At 49.0% G+C, this 20,557-nt stretch overlaps 1 protein-coding gene across 1 annotated transcript in view; it reads right to left on the reverse strand.

Moving 5' to 3' along the window:
• Positions 1 to 20,557, reverse strand: part of PLXNA4 (plexin A4) — a 474,394-nt gene that overhangs the window by 117,960 nt on the left and 335,877 nt on the right. Inside the window, exon 6 of the mRNA XM_059847574.1 lies at positions 2,291 to 2,414. Within this exon, the coding sequence (XP_059703557.1) occupies positions 2,291 to 2,414 (124 nt within the window). The remainder of the gene's footprint in view (positions 1 to 2,290; positions 2,415 to 20,557) is intronic.

Below are 20,557 nucleotides of genomic sequence, written 5' to 3' on the forward strand. Positions count from 1 at the left end.
TTGTGACCAAACACTGGAGCCAACCACTCAGCACAGGCTCAAATGCAGATGTTCTCCACACTTGCCTCGTCCCTGAGCTGGCTGAGGCCCCCTCTGAGGTGACAGCCACTGAAAGGAGACACAGGTGCATGCTGAGGTGTTGTTTGTACCAGCACAAAGAGCAGGGGTCAGTCCAGGTGACAAAGCAGGACGGATGAGGAGGTGACATAGCACTCAGTGCTCCCACACACTGTGTTTTCCTCATTTAGGGAAAGGCTGGAGCTGTTTCTCCACACTGAGGACCATCAGGGAGGAAGGCTGAGCAAACAGGCCTTAGCCCTGGATGCCATTACGCCTTTGTGAGAGTAGGATCATTTAGGGGCCATGGGAACAGCAGTGGGAAAGGTGATTTTTTTTTTTTTGTTTTGGATGAGGAACGGGAGAAAGTTGGGTTGTTTGGATGGGTTTAGCACTGAGGCTGAATTAATTCTCCCTGCCAGCAGTGGAGAAGTGGAATCTGTCCTCCTTAATGAATCTCCCTCTGGGCATGGATGATGCAGGAGGAAGCTGTGCCATGCAGAAGATGACACTGGTGGGCAGACCAGTGCTTGGCCACAAGCTCCATGAACCAGTGCACACCCCAAGCAGACAAGAAGTCCTGCATCCCACACTCCTGGGACAGCAGGGAAAGCATGGAGCCTTCCCTCAGCAAGCAGCTCCTCTCAGAGAGCCCAGAGCAGTGAAACAGACTCAGGTAAGATTTTCCAAGGCCCTGTTAGTGCCCAAAATTTAAAACTGTGGCTGACCACACAAACACCTGCTCTGCCTCCATGGACAAGAACTCACTCACTGACACTTTGCTAGAACTCAAGATCCTAGCATTCTAGATTTGAGATCTGCCAAGGACACCATCAACCCTCTGTTTGTTCCTCTCCTGGTTTGCCTCTGGTGATGGGATGAGCTGGGTCACCAGTTTAGCTGGGACTGGGCTGAGACTGCCATCAAAAGGGCCATGCAGATTGCTGGGTAACAGATGATGGCAACTTCTGATCCCAGCAGCTCTGGGCTGACTCACCCTGGGAGTAACCCAGAGGAAAAGGTCTCTTATTCTGTTATCATTTTCAGTCTCCCCGAGCCAGCCAGTCCCCCAGGATTTATTCCAACATGAAAGAATTCAACAGCTACTGAGAGAATATGGAAAGGAAACCTTGAACTCCCAGAAGAACAAAGAACTTAAGATGTCTCAGATCAGTTTTGTTTGAAGCTTGGGGAAAGTAAAGTCACAGCAAAGTTAAGAGGCTGAAACAAAGCAGCAATGATTGGACATGCAGGCTTTGAAAGGCTGATTTCATTATCCCTGGAGAAATCCAAACCTGTCACCTGCTGGAAGGTGTCTGGCAGCTGCCTAAATTCCATTTAGGCCTTTCAGGGTATGGGCCTAATGACCAGCTTGTCTAGAGATGGAGCTTTTAGGGCCTGGGTAATTAACTTAATTGCAGCCCACATTAGCCTGGTCAAAAAGACAGAGCACTGGTAGCCTGAGAGAAATGGGGGTTTGTCTCCTTGGAGCATGTTGGGATCTCACCACATCTGGTGCTGCTGCCATGAGTCAGGAGGCAAACCACAAACTGCTCAGATCTTCCTGCCTCAAGCCCAGGAACAATCAGGATCATCTGCTGCTCTGCCAGCATCCACTGTATGGTTTCCTTGGCTGCTGACTGAGTAGCTCAAGGCCAGAAAGGTTAAACCTTGTGCTGTGGAAGGTCACAGGAGACAGCAGGAGCCCTGGAAGCCTTGGGTTCCTCTGCACAGCATCCTGCCTCTCTGCTCTGCATGCCTAGTGCTGGAGCAGGATGGACTCCCTGGGGGCTTAGAAGGAGACATTTCCATCCAAAATGATAGGAACTTGGAGCTCACTGAAATAACTCATATCATCCTTCACTTGGCTTTCTTCTAGAATGCAATTTCTAACCACGAAAATGTCCCTTGCCTGAAGCTATTCATTAATTCCTCTCCTAGGGCAGCACACAAGGCTTGCAGGACACAGAGTCCCTCCAGACCTGCCCTCACAGACAACAAGGAGGATTCTTCCTAGTCCACTTCAAGACTTCTAAACAAATAACCAATGCCAAAATGTCAGAGAATAACCAATGCCAAAACGTCCTCCTGTGGCGAATCTTTCCCTGCTCCAGCAGAGCTGCTGGGGAACTTAACAGAGTCTGGAGAACCTCTTGCTGCTGAACCCCTGGATCTGCCACGCTGCAGGGGCAGGTGAAACCCAGGGAGAGGGGCAGGGATTGTCATTCCTCACCAGAACGTTGTACTGGGACACGGAGATGTTGTTGGGGTGCACGGTGAGGCGGACGCACTGCTTCATCTCCGAGGCGAATCTGCGCGGCTCGCTGGAGCGCTCGCACCGCTCCTTCCTCGTGCAGCTGGGGAAACAGGAACAGACAGGGACAGAGTGAGTACAGAGCCAGGCTGGCAGCGTGGGGACAGCTCTGGGGGGTGGGAGCAGCAGTTGGTGTGGATAGGAAGTCGGCTCTGTGCTCTTTGGGAGGGCACAAGTGGAAAACCACGCTGGCGCCCTGGCGCGCTCTGGCTCATGGGATGGTGGGGAATATCCTGAGCTGCACGGGACCCACAAGCATCATCATGCCCAACTCCTGGCCCTGCACAGGACATTCCCAGGAGTCCCACCACGTGCCTGAGAGCATTAACTCTGCTGCTGGCAGCTGTGGGGTTGCTCAAGCAGGCTGGGGAGTCGCAAGGAACCTGTAAGAGGAGGGAGGGTGATGGCTGAAAGCTCCATCCCAGCTGCAGGAATTCTCTGTCTCTCCACCCACCAACACAACCTACCCTGGGCCAAACCCCCAGCCCTTCAAACTCTGCTGTCCAAGGGCTGTGGGACACCTCAGGCAGGGCTGTCCTTGTAGAGAAGCCGTGCACAGCCCATATTTTTTGTCCCTCCTGAGAATGCTGCACACTTGTGGTGCCTCTGGGCTGCTGGGATGGGGTCACCCCCCAAACAGATGTCCCTGCAGATTAAGAAGTTTTTTGTATCTGCCTTTGTGGGATAGACCAAGAAATACATATAATGTATTGTAATTCAGAAATAGTCAGCTTTCTGATTATGATGATGTGAATTATAACATCTGTGTTGTCTCACCTTTCTCATAAGACTAAAAATAGAGTAAAAGTTTTTAAAACGCCTCTCAGTTTCCCCATCTCTAGGTCAGAAAAGAGTATAGTATGACATGCCTTGAAAATGGCTGACTAGAAGTGCTGAGAGTTGAATCTTAAAAATTCAGGTGTTTCCAATAAGTGATATCTCAGTGAAATTTGTGTGTGCACACACCTGGGCTGTACAAATGCATGAAGTTCACACCACCCACTAATCATTGATGTTTTCAGTGCTGTCACTACCCCTCATCTCACCTCTGTGGTGCAAACACAACCCAGAAAAGTGGATTGGTGGCTGTTTGCCCCGTTTCCACCCAGGTTTGCACTCGTTTAACATAAACCACATCTGTTATTCACTCCACACCCGCTGCCAAGGCCGTTGCTCCAAGGAAGGTGTCTGCCTGGAAATCCACAGGGTTAATCCAAAAGGACAGCTCCAGCTGCATGCCAATTACCTCCTGCCATTAAGTTAATGTTATGGACTTGCACAGGGTGTCTTCAATGGATTTTGTTATTAGCAGTGCTATTACCCCCCATTAAAAGCAGCTATAAAGACTTAAGTGCGGATGTTAAATTATTCACCCGCTCCCAGACTTTGGAGTCTCACTTGTGAGAGAACCTGGGAGCTGCTGGAGCTCCAAGATCACCCCTCAGCATCCCTACTCCTTGGAGCAGAGACTGCACCCTTGTGCACAGGGATTTGCAGATGAGGATCCATGGAAACACGTGCCAAATAACTCTGTATCTGCTTCATCCAAATGTTACAAAGCTGGGGGCTGCCTAAAACTTCAGGGCTTGGTTTCTCTCCAGTGACTGACTAGATAAAGTGAATAAAGTGAACACCCCAACTCCAAACTCTAATTTCTCCATCTTTCTGGCAAAGTTTTGTGTTTCCAGAGGCAGGACCCATAAAGGGATATTTAGGCCATTCTCAGCACACTTTCCAGGTTTGAGAGAGCAAAAGGAGCACTGCAGCTCCTGCTCTCTGCTCCCCAGGAGCCCTCATCCCATTAAATCTCCTCTGGCACAGCCACATGCTGGATCAGGAATTTTAAATGGGCACTCTCCAGAGGGTTGGACCAATAGCCCATTAAATACCCCCAAAACTCTAAGTCCTCCATGGTGGCACAGAAGCCAAAAGGCAAAATGCTGACTTGAGATTTTTCCAAGCACTTCCATAAAACAAACAGCCACAGCAATCCCATCAAAGCTCCACAGGGTGTGGGAGCTCTTCTCCAGGGAATAGCTTGGAAGGGAAACCTTTTTGGGCTCAGAATCAAAGCACAAGGGCCCAAATTCTTCAAGATGTTCTGTTATCTCCCATTTATTTCCTTCAGCTGCAGCACAACAGAAATATCTTGATTTTCTAAAATTAAATATCCAGGCTCAGTTCAAATCCATAGATATGTATTAAGCATCCAGGAAAGTGGTTTGTATTCCCAATCCCACCACTGAGCAGGAATATAATAATCCACATTTTTCTTGCTGTTTACAGGTCACACACATTTAAAAAATGAAACTTTTCAGACCAAATTCTTGCTGCATATTAGACTGATGTGCCTTGCAGCCTTGATATCTGCCATAAGGTGAAAATAACGTCATCCAAAGCATGAATTCATGAAAAACCAAACCAAACTAAGCCTGGGTTTAACATAATGTTAAGGCTGCTGTGTCAGGGTCTCAGGAATTAGGGACTGCCAGACTGAAAGCAGCTTCTGTACTTCCAAATCTGCTGCCTGCACTCACACACTGCAAGCCAGATTTTAATTACAGGATCACAGGTTATTATTCCTTTTTCCCATGGTGACCTCAATTCTGCCACTTCCTAACTTTTGACTTTCACTGTCTGACTTTTTGAATGCAGTTCCTCAGTTGGAAAAGCCCTAAATACCTGTGCCTGGTGCTGGAGTCTGGTGGTGGGGGAGTTCTGCTGAGCTGGGCTCTGGGTCAGGGTTCAGGCTCTGGGGTTAACACCCCAGGTGAGTGACCACAGCTGCCTCAGGAATCAAATCTGAAGGGATGGATCCAGCTGCCAGTGGCTTTGGCAGGTTTGTGCATGCAGAAAGGAGTGATGGTGGCTCCTTGCTGGAACCCAGGACATTGCTCTGGCTGCCCTGGAGGACTCAAAGCCCTGGCAGGGGGCTCAGAGACCTTGGCACAGAGTCAAAACCACCTGTGCCTTTGATTTTAGCCCATGGAAAAAACAATTACCAACTTTGTGTGAGGATGTACAAGCCACAAGGGTTTGAGTAGAATGATAGTGAATTTGTCACAGGGTGAAAAAGTAGAATTTTGGGGATTTAGAATGGGGGTTCAGGAGGAAAGATGGAGGAATTTGGGAGTGTCCTGTCCTTCTTCTTTCGCCTTCCTAGCCTCCATGTTCTGGGTGATGGTGACACTTCTGGATTGGTTTAGAGCAGAGACAGACTGTCAAACACAGGTGATAGGTATTGGGAAATGATTGTAAATAATGGACACACAGTTCTTAGTATAAAAAGCCAACACCACCCCAGGGCAGGGACTGTGCCCCAACCCGACCTGCTGGACAGATCTCAGCAGGGCAGAGAAAGAATGTCACAGAAAAGAAATAATAAACAACCTTGAAAACCAGAACAGAAGAATCCTGACTTCTTTGGCTGCCAGGCTGGGAGAAGAGACTCTCTGACACATCTCAGGGTCATCCTAACCACAGAGACTCCGAGAGCTCCTCTTCAGATCATTTTGTCCCTGGTTTCCCCCAGCTCCTCTCCCATGACCACCTCATCTCTCCTAAGCTGGAGCACCCTGTAGGCTCACACATCACCCAAGGTGTCAGCCCAGCCCCTGCAGCTGAGGTTCTCCACGTGGTGGGTTTTCCCATGATGCATTACCCTGAAGGAAGGGAGATTTAGGTTGGATATTATGAAAAAATTCTTTACTCAGAGGGTGGCAAGGCCCTGGCACAGGTTGCTCAGAAAAGCTGTGGCTGCCTCTGGATCCCTGGACGTGTCCAAGGTTGCACAAGGCTTAGAGCAACCTGGGATAGTCCCTGCCCATGGCAGGGGGTGGAACTGGATGATCTTTAACGTCCCTTCCACCTCAATTCCTTCTGTGATCCTACAATTCAGGTGAGCAGAAAAAGATTCCTAACACAAAGAAACATTCTCCCTCCAGCCTTCCAACAATGTTCTGCCCTCCCAAAGAGAGGAAGAAACAGCAGAGAAAGTTGTTCCAACACGTGCAGAGGAAAGTCTTTCTCTCCAGCACCAGCCTCAGATCCCTGGGTGGTGAAGGCTGAGATGCAGCAACAAAAGTGACAAAGGATCTGGTCACAGAAGGGTCTGCCCAGAGGGGATGTGGCAGCCCCAGAAGTTCAGCAAACTGTAAATAAAGGCAGATGGATTTTTAATAAATAAGTACTTCCAGGCCCTGCCTATGAAAGTGGTCACCAGGAAAGCAGCAGGGCTGAGGGAGGGATGATGAAATATCCCAACCTCAACTCATCATTTCTGCTGCCCCTGGTGACAGTCACTGTCTACCCTGGGAGCTCCTGTGACTCTCACCTGGTGTGTTTATTATTGTTCACACACAAAAAAAATCCCCTTTTACTGCCAAATTTGCTTTAATAAAATACTTGTACCCCCGCCATTCCGAGGGTGTCCATACACCAAGATCCCTTTCCACTGCCACACTCCCTAATTCCCAGCTAAAATTGGGGATGTGTAGCTCCCACCCAGCGGCACCACATTCCACTGCAGGACCCTAAAAGAGCATCTCCCACCCCTGAGCTTGTTTTGATCTACAAACAGACACCACACACCTCTGGGTGCCTCACCAGCAGCTGCTCTTTCATCATCAGCTGTGTCTTCAACAATTCCAAGGGTCCTGCTTTGTCCAAAACCATCAGCACAAACACTGAGGAGCTGCTCCTACCACTGAACCATGGGGAATGTGATTTCCTCCTCATCTCCCATTAAGAATCAATACCACTGGTGCTCACCCTCTGCTCGCCAGCCACCAACCAATTATTTTAATAATGTTAAATTAATACTTTTCTCTCGTGTCTCTGCCCCAGGAATCTCAGAGGGCTTTGCCTGAAGCTAATTAAACTTCAAGGTACCTCCATGAGTTTGGAATTAGCAGGCAGAGACAGGAAAGTGAGGCACAGACTGAGAGCAGGGCAAAGCCTGAGGTGGAGGTCCTGGTTTGGGACACAAGAAATCATCATTAAATCCCTAAATCAGGCCACTCAGTCCCTGAATCTTGGCCAAACCAAGCCCAGACTCTCATCTCCATCATCCTGTTGTAGACAAAATACCCCAAACCACCACCCTACACACATAACCCCCCCAGCCCCCCAAAAATAATCTTTATTTTTCACCTGACTGAGCCTTGCTTGCTCATAACCATAACTGTTGAAAAAGGAGAAGATTTGGATTCTGTTTTACTTTTTTCCCCATAATTTCCTAAGAAGCAGACTAAAATATCCAGCTTTTTGAATGTGAGACCCAAAAAAGTCAGTTTTCTGGCAATGGAAAAGGTCTTATCTGCAATTCTGTTAATTAATAACAAATTTCAAGACAAAAGAGTGGTGATTGGATCTGATCAGAAATTGCTACTCAGAACAGAGTATTTGGGGGCTTTTTACAAGTGGCAATTAGCACAAAATGTTTTTTTTTTTTTTTTTTAATTCAGGGGGAAAAAAAACACCATCCAAAATTTTTAATTCTCAGAAATAAATTCAAAAGAAATGAATTCTTTTTGGAGAAGCCTCACCATTTGATGCACAGCAGTTTTTTTCTGACTCTTGGTGTTCAGGTGGGTTCTCAGGGAAGGAGAGGGATGTGAAAAATCAGAGGCAGCTCAGTGGTCTGGGTCATCCCAGCAGCCCCAAATGACACCTTTCCACCACCTCCGAACAGGTAATTTGCTGGAATCACTCTTTTGCAAAAGGTTTTGACATTTCAGTTTTCCTCTCTGGTTCTAAACAATGACATTTCCCTCAGGGGATAAATTCTCTCACCCTCTGATGGATGATCTCAGCCCCCCTTTCCTCACACCTTCCCTCCAATGGGGGTGGCAATCAGGGCACCCCCAGTCACACCAGCAAGGAGGGATCACCAGGCCAGGGTGGGATATTTTGGTAGGTTACAAGTTTCACGTTGGAATTCTCATTTCACCCCCAAACTGTTAATTCCTGAGCTTTTTGTGGTGTAGGGTCTCTCACACTGGGGTCCTCCCCTTGTGCAAGATGGAGATGTTGTCCCATCCCAATCCTCACCTCTTCCCAGTGGTGTGCTTGCAGCTTGGGCAAAGCTCCCACTCTTTTTTTCACCTCTCTTTAGTTTTTTCCCCTTAAAATTCAAACTGCTCCCTTCCTTTTCCCTCAGATTATCCATATGCCTCCCTCACTCACATCACCACCTCCAGTGGTCTCCTTTTTAGGTGTGTTGGATAGAGACACCCGAGAAAAAAAAATCAGGAGCAGGCTACAGAAGATGTAGGGAATCTTTCAGGGAAATCTGGTTTAGGTCTCAGTTGGAAGACAATGAGTATCCCAGATGGTTCCCCTTGTCCTGGAACAAGACAGGTTGAGAGACAATGATTTTCCATTTCTCCCATCTCCAAGGGAAAATCTGAGGATTCCCAGCCCAGCCAGAGCCCATGACAAACCAGCTGTACCTGGCAGGCAAGAGTCAAACTGGAAAAACTGAACAGATCCACGAACTGGGGTCTGAAATCTAAGAGGGGGTGCAGGCACGGCCTTGTCCCTGAGGGGAAGGGTGATTTGGGGATGTCCCAAATGATCCCTGGAATTGTTCCTGCCTAGATTGTTCCTGGGACAGCGGGAGGTGTCCCTGCGTGGCAGGGGTGGCACTGGATGGGCTTTAAGGTCCTTTCAACCCAAACCCTTCTGTGATTCTCGGATCCCCACAAAAAGAAATAACAGCAAGAGTGACTTTTTGTCAAATCTTTGGTCTTGTAACACACCAGAACTTTTCTCCTGGGCCAAACCAGTGTCGCCACATTTCTCTTCACAGAGAAAAGCAAGGCACAATTCCTTCCAAGAATTTTTCTAGGTTTCACATTCTCTGAACCTCAGAGAAAGGAAAAACAATTCTTATCTCATTTGCTGTGCCTGTGTTTGTGCCAAAGTAGAATGCAACAAGGAGATTGTTTACCCAAAGTGATGGTGCTTTGTTTCCTTGGCCTGTCAGGACCCAGGACATTGCTCTGGCTGCCCTGGGTGATTCCAGACCCTGGCAGGGGGCTCAATACTTGTTCCCTGCAATACTTGGCTATATGATGCTTTTATCCCAAATCATCTTGTTCTGTTTATGCTGAATAAGAAGTTTTGCACCTTTAAGACTCGTTCCAGAGAGTGAAGGGGGAAGAGAAGAAGCTCAGTTTGTTTTCAGACACTGCTCTCACTCCTCCACATTCCTGCTCCTGGACTGTGCTGTCTGTGGATGGACAGACAGCGGGACAGAGCTCTCCTTTGTTTTAGCTAGTTTAGCTAGCTGAGGCAAAGAAATTCCCTGGACTGTGGTTTTTTCCTTTTCTTTGGACCTGTTTAACACAAGACTGAACACCAGCAGAGCACTGGTAGCTCCACCTGTGGCCACCAGGCCGGGCCTGGGCCCCACAGCATTTCCAGCATGGAGGGATTGATAAGAGACTGATAAGAGATGGAGTGAGCTGAACTGTAACTTGGGGAGGGGACTTTCTGAGTTTGTCACCTCTTTTGGAGCAGCAAAGGGTTTTATTGTTTAATACTGTTTAGGTTTTATTATTTAATAAACAGTTTTTTTCCACTTTTCTCCAAGGAGGTATTTTCTCCCACACTGGTTGAGGGGAGGGGCCCATTGAATCTGCTCTCCTAGAGGAGCCCCTCTGGGGGTTCTCTCCCAAATTTGCCCTAAACCAGGACTTGCTATAAGCTGGAGCAGCACAGAACCTGGGAGGTGGCAGAGGGATTGCTGGCACTGCTGCAGCCCTAGGGTTTCCCTTCTCTCCACAAAGCCCCAGCCTCTGGCAGAGGGCAAGCACAGGCTGATGGATCCCCAGAGCACCGTGCCAGCATCCCCCAGGAGTGCCTGTCCCCGTTCCCCTGAGGAACAGGCAGGTCTGAGGTGCCTTTTGGGAGTGATCAGCAGAGGGAGCTCGGTGGAAGCCAAGTGCAAAGCCTGGGAATGGCATTTTCAGCCAGGACTGGGGGCAGCAATCTGGGAAAAGGACGGCAGGGCAGAGATGCTTGGCTTCGGGAAGCTCTGGAGATCCAAATTATCCATCTCAGGCTCATCAGTCTGGTCCCTCTTTCAGGGTGAGATGCAATGCGACAGCTTCATTCCTTAGTGGGGAAAAGTTTTTTTTTCTTATTTTCCAGTCAGAAAGAAGGGTGAGAGGGGAACAGAGCAATTAAAGGAATCTGGGGATGCATTAGGAGGTTTGTTTTAGCCCAAATCTGACCAATGTTCAGAGCCAGCTTTGGGTCTCCTGAGGTGGCTTTATCACCAGGGGGGAGCAAGGCTGGGGAAGGAGGGAGCAGCTGAAATTTGTCTTTCCCTCTGCTGGTGCCAAAGCAATTTTTCTGGCTGGAGCCAGAAAAAGGAAGAAGACTCAGTCCCACTCTCATGTAAAGTTTAAGGTCAGTTTTAGCAATGTTTTGACATTTCCAGGTTCCCTGGGGGTCCTGAGAACAGGAATGCCATAAATGTCGAGACACAGACATAATTGACCTTAAACTTTACATGGCCATGTGGTGAATACCCCACTCCCTCCCTGCCCTCCCTGTCTGGCCTCCAGGCTGCCCAGGGCATGGCTGAAATTCAGCTCTCCCTGGCACCAAGATGTTAAATTTGACCAACTGCCCCCGATACTCCATTCTGGACAAAGAAAAAGGCAGGAGAGGCTCCAGGAAAAGTGACAACTTTGAGCAGGGATAATGCACAGGATTATTGCTGGCAAACCTGTCCTGCTGGTGAGGAGTTTTCTCGGCAACTTCATGAGTATCTGAGGAAGGAGTTGAATATTTCATCTTTGGCTCTAACCACAAACAGGCTCAAGTCCCCAAAAGCTGCTGTTTGAGCACCAAAGATGAACTGGACAAAGAGGGGAAAAGCTATTGGGGGAAGTAAAAGCTGTAGGGTCTTTAGTGGGTGCTATTTGGGCACCAAGAGGTCTGTGAGTTTTCCAAAGAGACCTGGAAGTAGAAACTCAAAAAATCTGGAATTCATTCTGGAGATTTGCATCTCCTCAGGGCAATTTTTAAGGAACCACAAGCCACAGAATTCTTCAGACTACCATCCAAAGCTTCTCTTCTCAATGTCCCAGTGGGGCCTTGAGATGAACTGGACAAAGGGGGGAAAAGACACTGGGGGAAGAAAAGCTGTAGGATCCTTAATGTTATTTAAAATGTAAATCTATCTCTTGGTGTTATTTGGGCACCAAGAGGTAGATTTTTCCAAAAGGTCCTGGAAGTAGAAACTCAAAAAATCTGGAATTCAATCTTTAGAGCTTTACATCTCCCAGAGATGCAATTTTTAAGGGACCACAAGCCACAAAAATCTTCAGACCACCTATCCAAAGCTGCTCTTCTCAATGTCCCAGCGGGGCAGCCCTGGGTTGAAAGAGCAGAACTCCATCCCTGTCCTTGTGCTGCAGTTTGGGGAGGGAAAATCTGCCCTGCCAAAGCTGCCTCCCCCCAGCACCACCGCCCCTGACGCCTGGCCAAAACGGAGCGAGGCTGCTAATTGCTCTGCCTGCTAATCTATTCTAATGCATGGTAATAGAAGCCGAGTTTCTGCCCTGATAACTCCGCCGGCTCATGCTGCGGAACCGCAATCCCCCCGCCCGCCCCTTATCTCTGTCCCCAGGTGGGCTCCTCCCTCCAGCCCGGCAATTGTGCCAGCCCACCCCCGGAGCCCCACGGGGCGTGGGCGCAAGGGATTTACTCCTCCATCTCCCGCCCTACAAAGCCAAGTGCTCCACAAATAGCATCCCTCCCCCCTGCTCTGGGGGATTTCATGCCCCTTCTCTTTTTCCCCAGCCCCCTCTCCAAGTTCCAGCATCCCTCTCCCCCACTTTGGGGGATCTCATGCCCCTTCTCCTTTCCCTGAGTCCCCTCCCCAAGTTCCAGCATCCCTCCCTTTCTGCTTTGAAGGTTTTCATACCCCTTCTGCTTTCCTCGAGCTCCCTCCCCAAGTTTCAGCATCCCTCCCCTGCTCTGGGGGATTTCATGCCCCTTCTTTCCCTCCCAAGTTTTAGCATCCCTCCCCTTTTGGAGGATTTCATGCCCCTTCTCCTTTTCCCTAGCCCCCTCCCCAAGTTTCAGCATCCCTCCCCTCTCCTTTGGGGGATTTCATGGCCCTTCTCCTTTCCCCTAGCCCCCTCCCCAAATTTCCAGAGCTGTGGATTGTCTCGGCCCTGCTAATCTTGCCTGGGGGAGGCAGGGTCGGAGTATCAAATGCAACCATGAGTAGCCCTGGTCCTGTCCTGGATCAAGACAGGCTAAGAGACAATGATTTTCCACTTCTCCCATCTCCAAGGGGAAATCTGAGAATTCCCAGCCCAGCCAGAGCCCATGGCAAGCCAGGCTGCAGCCAAGAGTCAAACTGGAAAAACTGAACAAATCCACAAATTGGGGTCTGAAATCTAAGAGGGGGTGGTCCCCAGCCCCGGGGCTGAAGGAAGGTCCAGAGGTGGCCCCAAGGACCACCCCAGGTAATGCAGGGCTGGGGTGTGGCCAGGGATTTGAGTGCACACACCTGTGTCCCTCTGCAGGCACATCGAGATGAACAGGAGTGTTTCACATGCAAATCCCTGAAAACTTGGTCCCTTTGTCCCATAAAGAAATGGAAAAAAATTTGCTGGCACATGGGAAAGGAGGGTGTGGGAATGAGGGAGGGGTTCTGTGGAAGGTGATGTTGAAATCCACTGCTCAGCTGGCTGATATGGAAAAGTGGAGTTCCTCAGTGAATCATGGGATCATGGATTCATGGACAGGCTCGGGTTGGAAGGGACGATAAAGATCATCCATGGGCAGGAACCCTTCCACCACACCAGGATGCTCCAAGCCTCACCCAGCCTTGGACACCTCCAGGGATCCAGGGGCAGGCACAGCTTCTCTGGGAACCCTGTGCCAGGGCCTGCCCACCATCAGAGCCAAGAATTCCTTCCAAACATCCATTTCTAAATCATTTCCTGCTGTAGCAGCAGCCTGAAAACAGCCAGCACCTGTGTGGGGATCTCCTCCCTCCATCCTCTGCCCTCCCCAACCTCCTGTAAGGGTCAAAGACACAAGGAAAGGACATTTCTGAGGCTGCAGGGTCTCTGCTTTGCTGCCCCTTCAATCACAGCCCTCCAGGTCCTTTTGCTGCTGAACTTACCAGGCACAACACGAGCCTGGTAGCTGAAAGGAGGAGGAGAATCTCAGAGCACAAAAATCACAGGCAGCAGGCAGAACTCCAGCCAAAGGCATGAGAACTGCACTCAGTCCTCAGCACTGAGGTGGTCCAGAGGTAAGGAATCACAGGAATCTGCCTGGAATCTGCCTTTTGCCCTCTGCCCCTGAATGGCTGAGCTCCAAATGAAGATGGAGAAACCCCTGGAGGCTCAGCTGAAGGCTACCTGAGTAATACAAGCTCCTGTCTCTGAGGAGGCAGCAAAATAACTTTGCCCACACTGAATTCACTTAGAGTCGTTTTAAAGAAAATTAAAAGAAGAAGAAAGAGAGAGAAAGGGAACGAGGCTGCTAGATAAGGCAAGTAATTAATGAACAAAATTACTTTTCCCAGAGAGCATCCTATCATGGTGCTTCCTATTCATGCTAATAATATTTGTGAGTGTCTTCCCCAGAACCTGGGTTGATAACACCTACACTCTCCCGTGCTCCTACATGCTCTCCTCTGCAAGGGCTGATGCAAATAATCTGTTCAAAGGGGCTGAGGTTCTTTGTTCCTGGCCTGATTCAGAGCATCATCCCCAAATTCTTCATGGGAGCTTTTCTGGAGTAGCTCCAAGGAAATTAATTTGGTGTTTTCCTGGTCACTGTGGTCCAAATGCCAAATATCTGTTGGTAAAGATGATGGGAGGTGCCCTTGCCTTCAGAAAAGTCATATTTGGGGTGTCCTGCTTAGAGGCTGGGGCTGATTAATGGTGCTGAGGCTTCCTCGAGGCTGCAATGAGACCTGCAAGTCCTCAGGTGGAGGGTTTGGTGCCACTTCAGCCTTGTCTCTTAAAAGGCAAATGAGGATCTGTGTTCAAGGATGATCTGCAAACAACAACTTGCAAACACTCACAAGCAACAGGCTGATCTTCAAGGTCCTTTTGTTGCAGCAGACAAAGGGCAAAATAGTTACAAGAATTTGGAAACTAATGCTCAAAAGTCAAGCTAAAAAGATGCCTTAAACACTTGAAAGAGATGCAAGCCAAATGAAGAAGCAGCGACCCAGCCCTGTGTGCTGCCCTCCTCCTCCTGCTGGCACCAGCATCCCCACAGCTGTTGGGTGCTCCACACTGGGAACCTTCCCACATGAGCTCAGCGGAGAAAATGGCTCGTTCCAGCCCCAGCTCCTTCCCACATGGCTCCACAAACACTTGTGCCAGCAGAAGGAAAGGAGAAGACACAGGAACAAACAGAGCAGCTGGAGCCAGATGGCTGGACTGCTTCTCTAGGCAGTATAGTTTGAAGTGATTGTTGAAAATGTGGCCAAAATGTCCTTCAGGTGGGAGGGTCTGGTGCCACTTCAGCCTTGTCTCTTAAAAGGCAAATGAGGATCTGTGTTCAAGGATGATCTGTGTTCAAGGAGGTTTTCCAGGAGGTCAGGGAGCCATGGGAAGAGCACTGTAAGGAGCCCCCACTTGCACAGACACTGAATTCCTGCCAGGCTCAGCCAGCACATCGTTTCACTGCTCTTTTGCTGTCAGCATCTGCTGTCCTGCCTTGGGGGAGCACAGCAAGGAGAGGGAAAACATTCCCACATGTTGTATTTGCAGGGTCCTCTGTGGCAGGAAGGAATGATGAAACTGATTCCATGCTCTCAGAAGGCTAATTTATTATTTTTTGATACTACATGATATTAAAGAATACTAAACTAAACTATACTAAAAAATAGAGAAAGGACACTTACAGAAGGCTAAAAAGATAATAATGAAAACTCGTGGCTCCTTCCAGAGTCCTGACACAGCTTGGCCCTGATTGGCCAAAGAGTGAAAACAACTCACACCAGAATACAATGAAACAATCACCTGTTGGATAAACAATCTCCAAACACATTCCAAAGCAGCAAAACACAGGAGAAGCAAATAAGAAAATAAATATTGTTTTCCTTTTTCTCTGAGGCTTCAAAGCTTCCCAGAAGAGAAATCCTGGGCAAAGGGATTTTCCAGAAAATGTGACTGTGACACCCACAGGACAGACTGATCAGGCCTGAACGTTTTTCATCCAAATCTCCCACCCCTGGAAACCTCTGGAGCAGTTTTACCCAGAAAGGTGCAAGGTGGAGGGGTTTCTACAGAGTTTCTCAAACCTGATTCTCCCAACACACTGCTCCTTTTGATCTTCACCAATATCTCTATTTTCACACTGCTGAGAAGCTCCTTTCCTCATCCTTATCCATCCATCCATCCATCCATCCATCCATCCATCCATCCATCCATCCATCCATCCATCCATCCATCCACCCATCCCTCTGCCCATGTCCCCCAGCAGCAGAGCCTACAGTGATGGGTGCTGTAACTCCAGTATTTGCTCCTGGCAGAGACAATTCCTCCCTCTGGGCCCAGATTTTTCTGCAGGAAAAGCAGAATTTCTGCAGTGAGCAGCCAGAAAAGCCACAGGAGAGCACAGAGGGAGTTGCATGGAGTGCCCATTCCCACACAGGCCTGGGAAGGGAGTCTCCAGGAGCTCCATGGCTCTGCTGGGAGACGAGACTGTGCAGGGAACTGGGAAAAATAAGCCAAGGAACCTCTCAGCCCAGGCTTGGCTTTCCCTGTGGGCTGTGAAATCAGTGGGATGGGATTTGCTACCTAAAAAAGGCATCCATGCACCTCCACCAGCCCCACTGCCTGAAGCCCTGGATCCATCCCTAAGCTATTTGTTTCCTTGGAGCAAGGAAAAAGGCTGGGCTGATCTGGGTGCACAGCCTTCAACAGGTGAGCAGAGATCAGAAATAAGGAGAAGCTGTGTTTCCATGGCAGTTTTCAGACCCTCACATGACCAATGCACAGACTTTGGATCAGAGCTGCAGCTTCCCAGCTACTAAAATCAGCATTTCTCACCAATTCTGACAAAAACAACAATAAGAATTCTGCCTTTCACACCCCGGCTCCTTCTAGGAAAGGGAATTTGGGGGGCAGAATGATAAGAGGAAAAGTAGAGCAAGAAGGATTTTAATTCTAGTCTCACTGCCTTTCTCTACCCAAGCCTGATCCAGACAAAAAGTCAAGGAACAAGATGAGTTTCTCTCTTCCTAAGCCTCCTCTCGAGCTGGCTCTGCAGAGAGGTTTGGAGTGGAGAGAGGATCCATCCAGAGCCAAGCCATAAGAAACAGAAAACTTTTGGGCTCCAAAACACCCTAAAACCAGTCCTGGCTTCGTCCCTCTGCTAGTTTAAACATACAGCCAAATGGAATTATTATTATTGTTGGTTTTGGTTTGGTTTTTTTCCATTATTACTATTTTAGGAGTAATTCTCCTGAACCAACCAGGTCAGGTACAGCTCTGGGAAGCACTCCCTGACCCGAGGCTACCCCAGGAACCCCAGTTCATGCTCCAGCTGCCAGGAAAACGCTGTCAGCAGGTGATGGATGGGTTTCCCCCCTCTGTGCATAGCTGGAGGGGGTGGGTTAAGCACTGAGAAATTGCCCTGGTGCTGGGGGTGACCTCCAGCAGCCTGGGCTGTCGGATGCACGGTGATGGAGCCATCCATTACACATTCCAGGTGTGCCTCTCCAGGCTCATTTCCTAGGTCCCTGCCCTTTGGAATTTCTGGACACAGCTCGCGTGGTGTTGCTCTCTGGGCACGCCTGGGGATGCTGGGTGAGCCAGACAGGGGGATGTGATGGGAGTGACCATGGGAAGAGGTTATTCCTTCTGGCTGTGGCAGTGCTGCGGCATTCACATTCTCTGGAAAAATCCCTTCGCCCAGAATTTTCTCCTGGGAAGCTGAGAAGCCTCAGAGAAAAAGGAAAACAATTTTTATCTCATCTGCTTCTCCTGTGTTGTGCTCATGTGGAATGTGTTTGGAGATTGTTTACCCACAGGTGATTGTTTCATTGCTTTCTGCTATAAGCTGTTTTCACTCAATGGCCAATCAGGGCCAAGCTGCGTCGAGGCTCTGGAAGGAGTCAGGAGTTTTCATTATTATCTTTTAGCCTTCTGTCTGTATCCTGTCTGTATTCTTTAGTATATTTTAGTTTAGCATTCTTTAATATAATATAGTATCATAAAATAATAAATTAGTCTTCTGAGAGCATGGAGTCAGATTCATCATTCCTGCCTTCATCAAGCACCCCTCAAATACAATACAGTGCTACAACACAGGAGGGATCCAGTGTGGGCAGATGGTTGAAAAAGGCTGGGAATGCTCAAGTAGGTAGGAATTCAAGTGCAGTGTCATGATGCTGTCCCTCATCCACCTACATGAGATATCGTCTCCCAACATGCTAATTTGTGATGGACAGAAGTCTAATTACGCACTTGAAGGGCAAAAATGTCCTGCCTGAAGTCCCTGAGGATCAACATCCAATCCAGAACCCTGGATTCAAGCTATCCATCTTAAGGGCTGGTGGCAGAACTCAGGTTTTTAATTGCACCTCCCAGCTTTTAGTCTCTCCTTCCAGGTAGTAAGCAGCAGGACAAGAGGAAATGGCCTCAAGTTGTGCCAGAGGAGGTTCAGGTTGGACATTAGGAAAAGTTTCTTTATTGAAAGAGTGGTTAAGACTTGGAACAGGCTTCCCAAGAAAGTGGTGGTGTCACCATCCTTGGAAATGTTCAAAAAATGAGAGGATGTGGCACTTGACTCTATGGACAGGGGGGTTCAAGACAAAGTTTGAGTCTGATATCTTTGAGGTCTTTCCAACATGATGATTCTGTGATGCCCCAGCAGTGGAGAAGGCTTTTACCTCAAACTGCAGAAGTGTCCTTGGCAGATGGGCAGATCCAGGGGACAAAGGGTGCTGGGTGCAGGCTCTGCCCCTTCCCCTTCTCCTGTGTATCCATCCCTCCAGCCCGGGGTGTTAAGTACCACTGGAATCAGGTGCTGTGCAGGAGGTGAAGGTGTTATTATCCAAGCCACTGGTTCCAATGAGATTATCCAGCCTAATGGAGCAGCTTGCATGGACCTCCTCTAAGCCTGAATTTTCACTGTCAGAGGATCCCCAGTCAAGTGGAAAATTAGAAGGAGAAGGGAAGAGGGGGTTGTGGAGGGGAAAAGGGAGGGGATGATTAAGTCCTCTAGAAATTAATTCATAACTAGAGAAATGGAAATAATAACTCCCCAAGCCAATGGACAATCCCCAGCAAACATATTTCAATTTGGAAGCCGGCTCTGCTGCTGGTGCATCGTTTGCTTTCTGGCTCCCGCTGCTTCACTGATTTAATTTTCCACCCAAGGTGTTGACTTTGTCCTGGGATTGTGGCTCCTGCCAAGGCTCGAGTGGCTCAGAGCCCCCTCACTACTGCTGGCTGCCCAAGCTGCACTGCCTGCTGTTGGGAGCACTGGCTCGAAGGGAAAGGCCTCACTTTTTAATTCTCTTTGGCTTTGGTTGTTTGGGTTATTTTTTATTATTTTTCTTCCCCACAGGAATGGATCCCAGTATCCAACAGGTTTAGAAGCTCTTGGGCAAAGCACACTAAGGCTTGGTGGAGTTCACAGCCTGCACCAGTTCCACCCTGACAGTAAAATGTCCACGTGCCTTTGGTGGGCTGGGATCCCACACACTGTCCAAGGGCAGGAGAGAGCCTCTGGACTGTCACAGCTGTTTGTGAAGCAGCTGGATATCTAATTCAAAGCCAGCATGGCTTTATTTAATAGCAGTGACACAAACAGCAGATCTGTCCCTTGTTGTCAGAGATATCACAGCACAGGTTCATGAATGGTTTCTTACAACCTGACTCCCAAAAACCACATCCTCAGCTGTGAAAAGCCAGGCCTCTTTCCCAAAATCTGTGTGCACCTCAGAAATGGCAAAATAACAATGCAGAGCTTTTGGTCCCAGCCTGGTCCAGTGGGAGGTGTCCCTGCCCATGGCACGGGGTAGGAACTGGATAATCTTTGAGGTGTCTTCCAACCCAAACCATTCTGGGATTTTATGATTCTGTTCAACTGAACAGCCACACGAAATTGGGACCTCAGGCTGAGTCAGGGACAGAGGATCTCCAGCTGAGCCTTCCATCTCAGGGGTTCCTGAGCTGAGATCTTCTCAGCCTGGCTGGGTTTGCACACTCAGCTGCCCTGAGATGGGGCTGGAGAGAGTTAACAATTGTTTACCTGATTCCCCAGTGCAGCTCTGTGAAATGTTACTGCTTCCCAGAGGCACAAAATATAATTTTGCCTTAAAGGTTAATAGTATTCGACTCACTGAGGGAAGAAAGGAGCGCTCAGGAAGCTCTTTAATTCAGATCCCAGCCTGCTGCACTTCTGGTGGTACCCAGGGCTCTGGTCATTGAAGGGAGATGGCCTCTCCTGGCCAAACCCTGCTCTTTGGACAGAAAGATCTCTTTCCAGGGATTAAGAAGTTTCTAGCATTGAATTTAAATTAAAGGTACTACTCCCGACCTCAGGCAAGAGTCAGCCCCTTACTCATGAAATGCCAGTGGTGTTTCTGTGCTTTGTGGGGATTTTTCAACCCTAAAAATAAGATAAGATCTCTAAAATAGAGGAGGGGGAAAGGACCAATCCTTGTGGCAGGGAGAAAGGTGAGTCCTCACTGACCCAGAGGCCAGCCAAGAACACCCTCAGTAGAATTTGGGGGTACAGATGCAGGTCAGGGGATGCTGCACCCTCAGCTACCAGGCAGCTGGGGACTGGGAAGATGCTTCCCTGAGGAAGCCTAATGTGCTTTTTAATCCTCTCCCAGAAGGAAAGGATGCTGGAAAACAAAGCTGTTCCCAGTTCATGTGTAACCATGCCAGGCTGTGGTCCCGTTGCTTCCTGCAGCCACAGAGGGTTTGGCTGAGTGTCTGAGCACAGAGCTTCTCATCAGGCAGAAGCTGTCTGGGTCCTCCTGGGCTGTGGGTGACACCTCACAGAGTTTGCTGCCTCTGAAGCCTGTTCAACATGGTTGTGGGGGTCCTTGGCTGGATCAGACAGTGCCTGCTCACATTCAGCCCTCCCAGACTGGCTCAGCACCCTGATCCTGAGGGATTCCAGGCTCCTGGTGGGTGTCTCCTGGTGTTTCCTCCCAAACAGAGC

The sequence above is a fragment of the Haemorhous mexicanus genome, chromosome 5 (genome assembly GCF_027477595.1).
Source record: "Haemorhous mexicanus isolate bHaeMex1 chromosome 5, bHaeMex1.pri, whole genome shotgun sequence".
Lineage (NCBI taxonomy): Eukaryota > Metazoa > Chordata > Aves > Passeriformes > Fringillidae > Haemorhous > Haemorhous mexicanus.